This window comes from Leptidea sinapis, chromosome 5 (assembly GCF_905404315.1).
Source record: "Leptidea sinapis chromosome 5, ilLepSina1.1, whole genome shotgun sequence".
In the NCBI taxonomy this organism is placed as follows: Eukaryota; Metazoa; Arthropoda; class Insecta; order Lepidoptera; family Pieridae; genus Leptidea; species Leptidea sinapis.
In genome coordinates, this window is record NC_066269.1 from 4,549,891 (window position 1) to 4,562,274 (window position 12,384).

A 12,384-nucleotide genomic window follows, 5' to 3' on the forward strand; every position below is an offset into this window, starting at 1 on the left:
GATTAATAGATATGCCAGTATTTTTACTGCTGAAGCCGTCGCTATTCTTTTTGCTTTAAAGCATATTAAGAAACAAAATCAACTTAATAAGAAGTGGGTAATAGTTAGTGATAGTATGAGTGTGTTAAAAAGTTTGTCAAATAACAAAATGAGTGCTAACATCAATTACATCATTTTTGCTATAAAGGAATTGTGGTTCGAACTATGTTTAATCGATATTAAAGTGGATTTCGTTTGGGTCCCGTCCCATATAGGAGTAGCAGGAAACGAAAGCGCTGATTTTCTAGCTAGAACTATCATTAATATATCCGATCTATCCCTATATCCTGATTGCAAAGATCTAGACATTAACATACCATATACAGATATAATAAGTAATCTAAAACAGCATATGACTCTTCTTTGGGGAAGATATTGGTACAATTGTACAGAAGTTGAAAATAAGGCTCATTCGTATACTTTGTTAGATAATCCCGTTAATAGCACACCCTGGTTTTGTAAGTTTAAAAATAACGCTCACAGAAAGTTCTATACTACAATAACACGAATGCGTATTGGTCACTATCGATTGAATTTTCATCTTCATCGCAAAAAAATTGTCTCCTCTCCTTTTTGTGACCATTGTAATAAGCAACAAGATCAGTCTCTGGATCACATCTTTTTTGATTGTTCGTCCTTTGGCATACAGCGCCTTGTGCTGATGGATGAGCTACTGGAAATATATGGTGCACCCAATATAATCCCGCTCTCAGTAATAGATCTATTAAAGGACACATCAACTTATATGTCCTTGTATAAATTTGTATGTAGTACTGTAAATACATTGTAATTTGTAGATACATACGTTGTAAATTTGTTTATAATTATGTAAATACGTTATAACTTGTACATATACAACTAGTAATAGCATAGCGCAATTCGCGAACTGAACAGATAATGTAAATAGGTAGGTATTATTCTAAAAAGTTATGCAAATTACACTGGATTTGACTTTAAGAAAAGGGGAAAATTATTAGAGACTATATTACTGGATTTGGACATAATAAAAGGAAAATATGGAAAATATTCTTTAGAGAATTATACATTAACGGAAATGGTAAAATAACTGATGACTTTAAGACTGGATTGGATTTGATGAAAGAAACTACTATAAATATTCGCTATCGAATATACATAATTGGAAATGGAAAATGGAAATAATGTAAGATGAAATGAGAAAACTGGATTGGACTTTTTGTAAAACAAAATAGTGAAAATAATAAATACCAAAGAAATGAAAATACTAACGACAAGGCAGTAAGGCCCCTGGCTATAGCCTGTTCGAAAGAACGAATTAATATAAAAAAAAAAAAAAAAAAAGTGTACAGTTTTGTGACAAAATTGTAGGTTATGTGTTTCGTTTCTTTTCAAAACATAAAGTAATGGGTAATATTGCCGCAATGGTTCATTTTTAATTTAACTTGAGTTATAAGTATACTGCATTGTCAATAATTTGTAAATCCTGTTAATATTGCACTATAACAGCTTTAGCAGCAGAAAGATTATAATTACTTAATTGATATTTCATAACAATGGTACGAAAACTAAAATATCATGAGCAAAAACTATTAAAAAAGGTTGATTTCATATCATGGAAAGTCGACAACAACCTTAACGAAGTTAAGGTTATGAGGAAGTATCATATTCAAAAGCGGGAAGACTACACAAAGTGAGTTTCTCTTCAGTTTAAACTTTAGTCATAAGGGTACCGAAGATAATATAATAATCCTTATATTTAACATTAAACTATATAAATTAAACGCATTAAAAGAATATTTTATCATAGGTATAACAAACTATCAAGGGACATCAGAGAACTGGCGAACAAAATAAAAGACTTAGATGCGAATTCAGATTTTAGAACAGAGTCCAGTGCACAATTACTTGAAAAACTTTATCAAATGGGTCTCATACCAACAAGATGGGATTTGGTTTTGGCAACTAATGTATCGGCAAGTTCTTTTTGTAGAAGACGGCTGCCTGTTGTAATGGTCAGGAGTAAGTATATGATATGATTATTACAATAGATTGTTTTGGAAGATGGAGCATAAATATGTATATTTTCATTAATTGTATGTGATCACTGCCTGTTGTGACATCAGAGGATTCAAAAGAATGTTGTTGGACTTTTAGGTGTAGTTAGGTTAGAATTGGATTATTGTTTATTGAATTGTACTATTGCACATTAGATTGTTGATGTAGTTAATCACCATGATGGTCAAATCACAATTGACAACTACTCTAACTGTAAACACACTGCAACTAGCTGATATCCCAATAATCTTGATTCCAAATTGCAGTGGGGCCCCCATATTGAAGGATTGGCCAGTAGGCTTAGTTCTGCAGCATATGTGGTTAAGAAAATTAGACGGTTAACTGACATAGATAGGGCGAGATTAGTATACTTTAGTTATTTTCATAGTATTATGTCCTATAGTTTATTGTTATGGGGCAGTGCGGCCGATATTAATACTATATTTGTGCTGCAGAAGAGGGCTATTCGCGCGATTTATAACCTAGGTCCTAAAGAATCATTAAGAGAAAAATTTAAAGAAATAAACATTTTGACTGTTGCTTCTCAATACATTTTTGATAATGTTTTGTATGTTTATAAGCACATTGAGAAATTTTCTAGAAACTGTGACATTCATAATGTTAACACAAGGAACAAACATAAACTTGTTGTGCCTACTACTCGGTTGGGTCGAGTTAGTAAGTCTTTTGTTGGGCGATGTATATGCTTGTACAATATGATCCCGGAAAATGTACAAAACAAATGTGTTACGAAATTTAAAAGAATTGTTAAAAAACGTTTGTGTGGGAAAGGTTATTATAGCATAAACGATTTTCTTAATGACACCACGGACTGGGAATAAAGCGAACACCTACAGGCTCTTTAATTATAAATGTTTATTGTACGATATTACATTGTAATCCATATTTTATATTAAAAAAAAAGCCCGCTGAGTTTCTTGCACCCATTCTTCTCAGGTCTGAGGCAGTCTCTTTTGAATGGGTGGTAGATTTTGTTCTTTTTGTTCATTCAATAAGTGATTTGAAATCCTATTTTGAATAAAAATATTTGAATTTGAATTAGAATCCCTGACTTTGTCTACATACACACATAACGGAGCATGTAGGGCTTATAAAAATAGTTGTCTCTTATAACTTTAATATCTTTTATATATTAAATGATATTGCAATATTTTTTAGTAAGTGTCAAGGAAGGCAAACTAGTGTACGGGTCACCTGGTGTTAAGTGATCACTGCTGCTGACATTATCTTGCAACACCAGAGGAATCCCAAAAAGTTGACGGCCTTTAAGGAAGGTGTATACACTTTTTTTGAAGGTACCCATGTGTTATCATCCCGGAAACACTGCACAAGCTCATTCCACAGCTTTGTAGTATGAGGAAGAAAGCTCCTTGAAAACCGAATTGTGGAGGACCGCCACACATCCAGATGGTGGGGATGATATCGTAACTTGTGGCGTGTCGTGCGAAGGTGAAATTCGGCGGCAGGAATCAGGTTGAACAGCTCTTCTGAACACTCTCCGTGATAAGTGCGGTAGAAGACACACAATGAAGCGACGTCTCTACGCAACGCCAAGTGATCCAGCCGTTCACAGAGCGCTAGGTCCCCGACAATTCGAGCTGCTCTGCGTTGCACGCAGTCAAATGGATCGAGCTGATACTGGGGTGCGCTAGACCAGAGATGACAGCAATACTCCACGTGAGGCCGGACCTGCGCTTTGTAGAGCGCTAGAATGTGGGCCGGCTTGAAGTATTGCCGTGCTCTATTTATGACGCCCAGTTTCTTCGAAGCCAATTTGGCTTTGCCGTCCAGATAGCCACGGACTTGGCAATCGCTCGAGATTTCGAGACCCAGTATTCCGATACTAGGCGAGGCTTTAAGGGAAGTGTTCTCGAAGAGCGGTGATACGGCAAATGGGGTTTTTTTTAGTGGTAAACGCGCAAACTTGAGTCTTCTGGGGGTTAAATTGGACGAGGTTCAACTTACCCTATTTCGCGACCTTCTCGAGAGAGGACTCGATAGAAGACACATCAACAGACGTTTCTCCCGGCACTGGTCGACGTTTTCCCGAGAGACACCTGCATGGCCCGTGTATACGGCATCATCAGTGCTGTCGTCTGCATAGCAATGCGTGTTGGCGGTGTCCAACATATCATTGATATGCAGAAGAAACAGCGTGGGAGATAACACACAGCCTTGGGGCACTCCAGCGTTCACGGGCTTGGGATTCGAGCAATAATAATTTGTCGTATCACCGCTCTTCGAGAACACTTCTCTTAAAGCCGCGCCTAGTATCGGAATACTGGGTCTCGAAATCTCGAGCGATTGCCAATTCCGTGGCCATCTGGAGGGCAAAGCCAAATTAGCTTCGAAGAAGCTGGGCGTCATCAACAGAGCACGGCAATACTTCAAGCCGGCCCACATTCTACCGCTCTACAAAGCGCAGGTCCGGCCTCACGTGGAGTATTGCTGTCATCTCTGGTCTGGTGCACCCCAGTATCTGCTCGATCCATTTGACCGCGTGCAACGTAGAGCAGCTCGAATTGTCGGAGACTCAGTGCTCTGTGAACGGCTGGATCACTTGGCGTTGGGTAGAGACGTCGCTTCATTGTGTGTCTTCTACCGCATTTATCACGGGGAGTGTTCCGAAGAGCTGTTTAACCTGATTCCTGCCGCCGAATTTCACCTTCGCACGACACGCCACAAGTTAGTATATCATCCCCACCATCTGGATGTGTGGCGTTCCTCCACAGTGCGGTTTTCAAGAAGCTTTCTCCCTCATACTACAAAGCTGTGGAATGAGCTTCCTTGTGCGGTGTTTCCGGGACGATACGACATGGATACCTTCAAAAAAAGCGCGTACACCTTCCTTAAAGGCCGGCAACGCTCTTGTGATTCCTCTGGTGTTGCAAGAGAATGTGGGCGGCGGTGATCACTTAACACCAGGTGACCCGTACGCTCGTTTGTCCTCCTATTCCATAAAAAGAAAAAAACCGTCGACAACGACCTGTATGCTGCGCCCAGTAAGGAAGCTGGAGGTCCACTTGCATAAGCTCTCGAGAAGCCCAAATGAGGGAAGTTTTGCGAGGAGCGCCTTGTGCCATACACGATCAAAGGCCTTCGCTATATCCAGGCTAACTGCCAGGCCTTCCCCCTTGCTTTCAATAGCCGCCGCCCATCTATGTGTTAGGTATACCAGAAGATCGCCAGTCGACCGACCATGGCGAAAGCCGTACTGCCGGTCGTTGATCAACTGTGATCCTCAAGGTATACCAAGAGCTGGCGGTTAATTATGCTCTCCATGATTTTGGAGAGTAGGGAGGTAATAGCAATAGGCGTGTAGTTTGCCGGATCCGAACTGTCTCCTTTTTTTGGGATTGGATGGACAAGGGCTGACTTCCATGAATCAGGGACTACGCCTTTTGAATAAGAGTGCCGGAATAAACGCGTTAGCACCGGCGTCAACTCAGGGGCACACGTTCTAAGCACGATTGGAGAAATGCCATCCGGTCCGCTCGACTTCCTTACGTCCAACGAAAACAGAGCTCGCCTAACAGTTTTCTGTCGGAACTGTACTTCAGGCATGGAGCTTTAACACCGCGGGATGGTCGGCGGTGTTTTTCCGTTGTCGCCTTAAGAGTCGAGTTGGAGGCTTTCTCTTTTGCCGTATGGGCTAGGGTGTGATTCCTGATGTGCAACGGCGGCAGGGAGGGCTCGTTGAAGTTACCAAGAGTAGCTTTTGACAAAGACCAGAACCTGCGTGTTCCAGTCGCGTAACTGGAAATCTGCTCGCCAATTTTTACAATGTGCTTCGATTTGGCACGGGCGATTTGCCGATTAAAAATCTGGATGCACGGTTATATTTCCTCTTTAGAACTTGCAATTCGGAGCCTAGCGCCGCAACACAAATTCGCCTGTTTTTTTGCTGCATTAACTGACGCATCGAACTAGGGCTGGCTATCTGCCACTGCACATTTTATTTATATAAGTAATTACTTAACCTACCTACTTAAACCTATGATTTATTAAGTTATATTGTCAAACATTTGTTTATCATAACTTATATTATAACATAAATTATACATAACAGTTTACTTATAATTTTAGTCTTACTGAGGAACTCCTTATCAATCCATCTATTCATCATTTCAAGTTCATTATGTTTACCTACACTATTAATTTGGACTTACAAATGAATGGATGTTCCCTCAATCAATGTATTTATTATTACAATTACAGACAGTTATATAATTTATTAGAGCCAATCACACAATACCTGCAGATGCAAGTAGGCTAAATTCTTATATAATTAAAAGATGGGCTGGAAGTATATAACACTAGAAATAAGGGATTGCTTGTAACTTATTCTAGTAGGCTTCATAAGATACAAAATAGCTTTAAGGGTAAATGTATACACTTTTATAATAAAGTCCCAGCCACTGTTCAGGTATTATCTATAAATAAATTTAAATGTTTTATAAAAAAAATGGCTCTATCGTAAATCTTATTACTACTCCGCAGCCGAATATTTAAGTGATCGGACAGCCTGGGACTAGATTATGATTATTTTATAGCAATATTATATATATATATATATTATTAAAAAGAGCGCAAAAAAAGAGTGGTGGAAGATTTTCTAGCGCTGCTTCATCTCTCTCAGAGCGCCATTTGTATCCGAAGTGGTAGTAGTATCTAGTATATTAGAAATGACATCAAAAAGAACTCTAAAGGAATCAATTTTGAGAAAATAAATGTGTTTTATTATCAGTTCTTATCTCCGTGTTTATGAACTGATAAAACATTGACAGAGTGTTGTTGCAATATTTTATGTTATTGTCACTCCCTCCCAGTACATTAGCAACATGCTGATCAAAACATGAACATTGTGAAAGAGGAAATATCCAACTACAGCATAAAGTACCAACTACTGTGACTATCATGTCATATACAACAGACTGAAAAGACACAGCATTCCTAGCCTTGCTGATAGAATAACCACCAGATAGTCATCAAACATGTAGATCAGTGTGATGGAGCTGTCTATAAAAATTATCTATATGACAAAAATATACCACCAAAGTATTAAGTAAAAATTGGCTTATTGTGCTAAGCATGGGATAGCCAAGATGGCAGAAAAATAACTGAAATTAAAAAATATTGTCACTCCCTATAAAATGGTAATAAATACATTTCTATTATATTCCAATTTAAATATAAAATCACCTATTTTAAGGTAAGATGTCACAATCAATACAGAAAGCCACTACATTCATAGAACAAGGGCATGTGAGAGTTGGGCCTGAAGTAGTAAAGGATCCTGCATTCTTGGTCACTAGATCACTTGAAGATTTTATCACATGGGTTGATGGTTCCGCAATCAAGAAACATGTCATGGAGTATAATGATTTGGTGTGTATGCTATATTTATTTTTATTGATATAATACTTATTGAAATTTTAATTAGGACCTTATATCTCTGATTCTAGACAATTGTTCACCTATTAGAGATTCAATTAATTAAACACATAAATTTTTTTGTTGCAGAGGGATGACTTTGATATGATCTGAAACATGAAAGAAAGGAAGTTATTACATCTTAAGATAAAATCATATTGTACATAAAGATTAGACACTGGATTGGACTCAATTTTCATTGATTTAGGAAATATTCTAAAGTGATTTTAGTTAAAATAATATCTGTGTCAATAACTTATGTATTATATATACATTGTGTATTTAATAAACATTTTAAGCTTAATAATTGATAATTTTAAATTATTGAACCTAGTTAGATAGATACAAGCATGAAACTTCAACAAAACGCCACAAAACAATTTGATTTATTATTTTAACTACCTATGTTATGTAACTAAAACAATCACATAGGGCACATAAGTGAATTTGCTAGAATCTGTCATAACCATGAGGTTAACACCGAACAAACATAAACTTATAATGCCTACTACTCGGCTAAATCGAGTTAGTAAGACTTTTGTGGGGTGTTGTATGTGCTTTTACAACAAGATCCCAGAAAATGTTCAAAACAAAATATGTATTACGAAATTGAAAAGAATTCTTACAAAATGTTTGTGTGGTAAAGGTTACTAGGAACTGGGAATAGGCTTAGTTGTGAAGCATATGCGGTTAAGAAAATTAGACGGTTAACTAAAATAGATACAGCGCGACTAGTATACTTTAGTTATTTTCATAGTATTATGTCCTATGGTATATTGTTATGGGGCAGTGCGGCCGATATTAATATCATCTTTGTGCTGCAGAAGAGGGCTATTCGCGCTATTTATAACCTAGGTCCTAAAGAATCATTAAGAGAAAAATTTAAAGAAATAAACATTGTGACTGTTGCTTCACAATATATATTTGATAATGAATGTATGTTCATAAGCACATTGAGGAATTTTCTAGAAACTGTGACATTCATAATATTAACATGAGGTTCAAACAAAAACTTATTATGCTTACTACTCGGTTGGGTCGAGTTAGTATGTCTTTTGTTGGGTGATGTATATGCTTCTACAATATGATCCCAGAAAATGTACAAAACATATGTGTTACGAAATTTTAAAGAATTGTTAAAAAACATTTGTGTGGGAAAGGTTACTATAGCATAAACGATGCACGATTCAACGCTAGTAGAGAAGATGTTCTACTTTTTCGCATCGGCGCGCTAAACCTTCACGATACAAAGCTATGTGGAAATAAATTCTACTTACTCGCGGCCGCGCGCTAATCCTGCATGATACATTGCTATACTACTAGCGAAGTTGTTCTACTTACTAGCGGTGCCATTTGCTTCATGCTACGTTCGCCCTTTTTCACTCTATCTCAATCGGTCTCAATCTCCCTCTTCTTGGATAAAAACGTCCCACATTTTCGTGACACTTTATTTGCAAACATAGACACTGGATTTAAAAAGTGATCCGAAATTCGTTCTCTACACCCTCGAGAACCTCCGATACGATATCCATATTGTTGAAATCATAATATTATGCGGCGGCCACCTTGGATTTTAAAAATGATCCCAAATTCGTTCTCTGCACCCCCGAGAACCTCGGATACGATATCCATATTGTTGAAAGCATAATTTTACGTGACGGCCATCTTGGATTTCTAAAATTATCCCAAATTCGCTCTCTCCACCCTCGAGAACCTCGGATACGATATCCACATTGTTGAAATCATAATATTGTGCGGCGGCCATCTTGGATTTCTAAAATGATCCCAAATTCGTTCTCTGCACCCTCGAGAACCTCGGATTCGATATCCATATTGTTGAAATCATAATATTGTGCGGCGGCAATCTTGGATAAAAACAATGATCCCAAATTCGTCCTCTGCACCCTCAAGAACCTCGGATTCGATATCCATATTGTTGAAATCATAAATTTGCGCGGCGGCCATCTTGAATTTAAAAAACGATCCCAAATTCGTTCCCAGCACCCTCGAGAACCTCGGATACGATATCCATAATGTTGTAATCATAATTTTGCGCGGCGGCCATCTTGGATAAAAACAATGACCTCGGATTCGATATCCATATTGTTGAAATCAAAAATTTGCACGGTGGACATCTTGGATTAACAGAAAACTGCGTTTACTGCACATGACGTTATGCGACAGAATTGACATCTAAAGTTCTAATATTTAACTACTAAAGGAATACATCAATCAATCGTTCGCCTTTTCTAACTGTTTCGTTCGGTCTCAATCACTCTTTTTCGACAAAAACGCTGCACATCTTCGTGACGCTATTATTATTATTGCGTTTCATTAGTATAAATTTTACCCTCATCACAACACAAGAAGTTTCACTTCAAAAATCATCAAAATCTGTTGGCGTGATATTGAATTATTCGTCCATTTGTCGCACACATACATAACGCAATTTTAAAACTTAAATGGTTTTCTCGTGCATGCAATTGTCAGAACTAGACCAATGGGACTAAACCAGGCTATGAACTAACTATATCGGAATGGATGACACGGGAAGCAGCAGCTTTCAAATAAAGAATTAACGATCATCAAAATTGGTTCACCCAGACGGAAGTTCTGAGGTAACAAACATAAAAAGAAATACCGTCGAATTGAGAACCTCCTCTTTCATCACGCGTAATTTGTATGGGAACCACTGTCGCAACTCAATGTTATACGCCAATGATATTTAAAAGTATAGATAGGTTACCTAGACAACATTCGGTGTTTGTAAATGATACGCAAACGCACACAGGAGTAATTTAACATTGCAATAGCACACTACATTACGATTACACGTCAAAGAAGGATAGTAAATGCAATTATCGCAAGTGAAAAAGAGATAATTCTAATTTGCTAATTGCTTCGTATTTGTACATCGTGATTTATGCCTAAAATACGATTAATTCATGAGTTCATGTAATAAAAGTTATAAAGTAGTAAAACTACATTTAAATTAAGTAAATTAGGTGTTATTGATTAAAAAAAAATATTGATTATAATATATAGCCATATTAATGGTACATAACATAATTATTTGTACATAAAATATTAAAAAACATACAGACATATCAAAACAAAACCGAAATGTATTTACAGTAAGAGTTCCATTTTTACAATTTTACTAACGACGGCTCCCAAAAAGTTTTAAGGTTACAATAATTACTATTTCTTGTATATTATATTATTTATGAATGTATTTTTGTTGATGTTTTATTACAATAAGATAAAGGGAGAAACAGAAAATGATCCATTGATTCTTCTGTAGTTAGCAAGGGATAAACCGAAAGGGCAGTGTTACTGAAAAAACTCCTACGCATGCAGATAGCACTTTCTGTCTACGTCCGCTACCTACCCTAAAACTTGTTTTTGTAGTTTGATAGTTCAGCTACACCTTTTTATTAAAAATATTAAATTTCGAATTACATTCACTGCAGCAACGCCTTTTTTACATAATTTCCTAAATTGTCCTAAAATATACTACCTCGATCATCCTGCAGCAGACAGGGTAGTTGCGATATATTCGGAGTATTATCGTATGGTTCCAAATGTGTCGTTGTCCATTTTGCGAGTAGACCTCCTGGTACGTTACATACATTCCAAGATTAAGTACTAATAAAATATCAAATAGCCTGCTATTACTAATCTCATTCTATACCACCTTTATTATAAGACTTTGAAAGCCAGAACTTATTATAATCATAATAATATTATATAAGAAAGGCGCTCACTAACTAACAAGAAAACTCAAGTTCCGCGGTTCAAGCGGTTACGAAAGCAATGTATTCTGCATACGATTTCACTTCTGGTTGATTAATCTATGACACATACTATTTGTCCTTGTCGCGCTGCAGTTGACATTATATTCTCTATCTTGCTCGAACCACCACGTTAATAATTCGAGATTTAATATTTTTATTTATTTGTAAATAAGAAATAAAATACAAATACGACGTTCTTTTATATAATTTCGTATGGTATGAAATACCTTCACTCTTATATATCTTGCAAACGTAGTTTTTACATTTTCTTAACACACATGTTGCCATTTTAGATTATTATTGTCACGCCACGAAAACGTTCCGCTTAGCTCGCTGCTATTAGCCGACTAAATGAAATTACGAAAATTGTCTGAATTTGTCTGCAACATTTTGCGCGTGCTAGTGCGATATCTACCTCTTTATTGTATATAATATCATTGGTTATACGCCCTATTGACTAGTCAAATAAACACAACCATTCGCACACATACGTAACCACTAATGCAGTCCTATAATTGGTCAACGTAACTATACCATCTGGGGCCCGTGGCAACTTCTTTTGATGCCCTATCAGTAAAAATAATCACGTTGTACTTAGTTTAATTTTAATAAACTTCGAGATTTTCACCGTACTCAATTACATTATAATTACAATTGTATATGTCCTACCAATGGCCATAGGCCTCCTCTCTTGGGCCAGAGGGAATGGTCTGTAGTCCCGACGCACTCCAATGTGTATTGGAGAATTCACATTCATCCATAGGACATAATATCTCAATGCATTGTCATATCATCTATTTCAAGATCAAATCAGGGACGTCTTGAAAAAAGGCCAAGTCAAGAGTACCCTAAACCGGAGAGAATGTATGAAAGGAATAATGAAAGTGGACGAAGTGAAACTAGTATGTAAGGATCGTAGCAAGTGGAAAGAAGTGGTCTCTGCCTACCCCTACGGGAAAGAGGCGTGATTTTATGTATGTATGTATACTTCTGGAAAGCTGCAGGACATAAGATGATTTTTTATTAATAAATCAGCAAGGTTTCTAATACACGAAGATTT

At 36.9% G+C, this 12,384-nt stretch overlaps 1 protein-coding gene across 1 annotated transcript; it reads left to right on the forward strand.

Moving 5' to 3' along the window:
- Positions 1–1,362: 1,362 nt before the first annotated feature.
- LOC126964579 (U3 small nucleolar ribonucleoprotein protein IMP3) lies at positions 1,363–7,834 on the forward strand. Its single transcript, XM_050807776.1, has 4 exons — positions 1,363–1,708; positions 1,826–2,037; positions 7,307–7,482; positions 7,618–7,834. Exons 1-4 carry the CDS (start codon positions 1,572–1,574, stop codon positions 7,639–7,641), a joined length of 549 nt encoding a protein of 182 aa, XP_050663733.1. The 5' UTR covers positions 1,363–1,571; the 3' UTR covers positions 7,642–7,834.
- Positions 7,835–12,384: the final 4,550 nt, after the last annotated feature.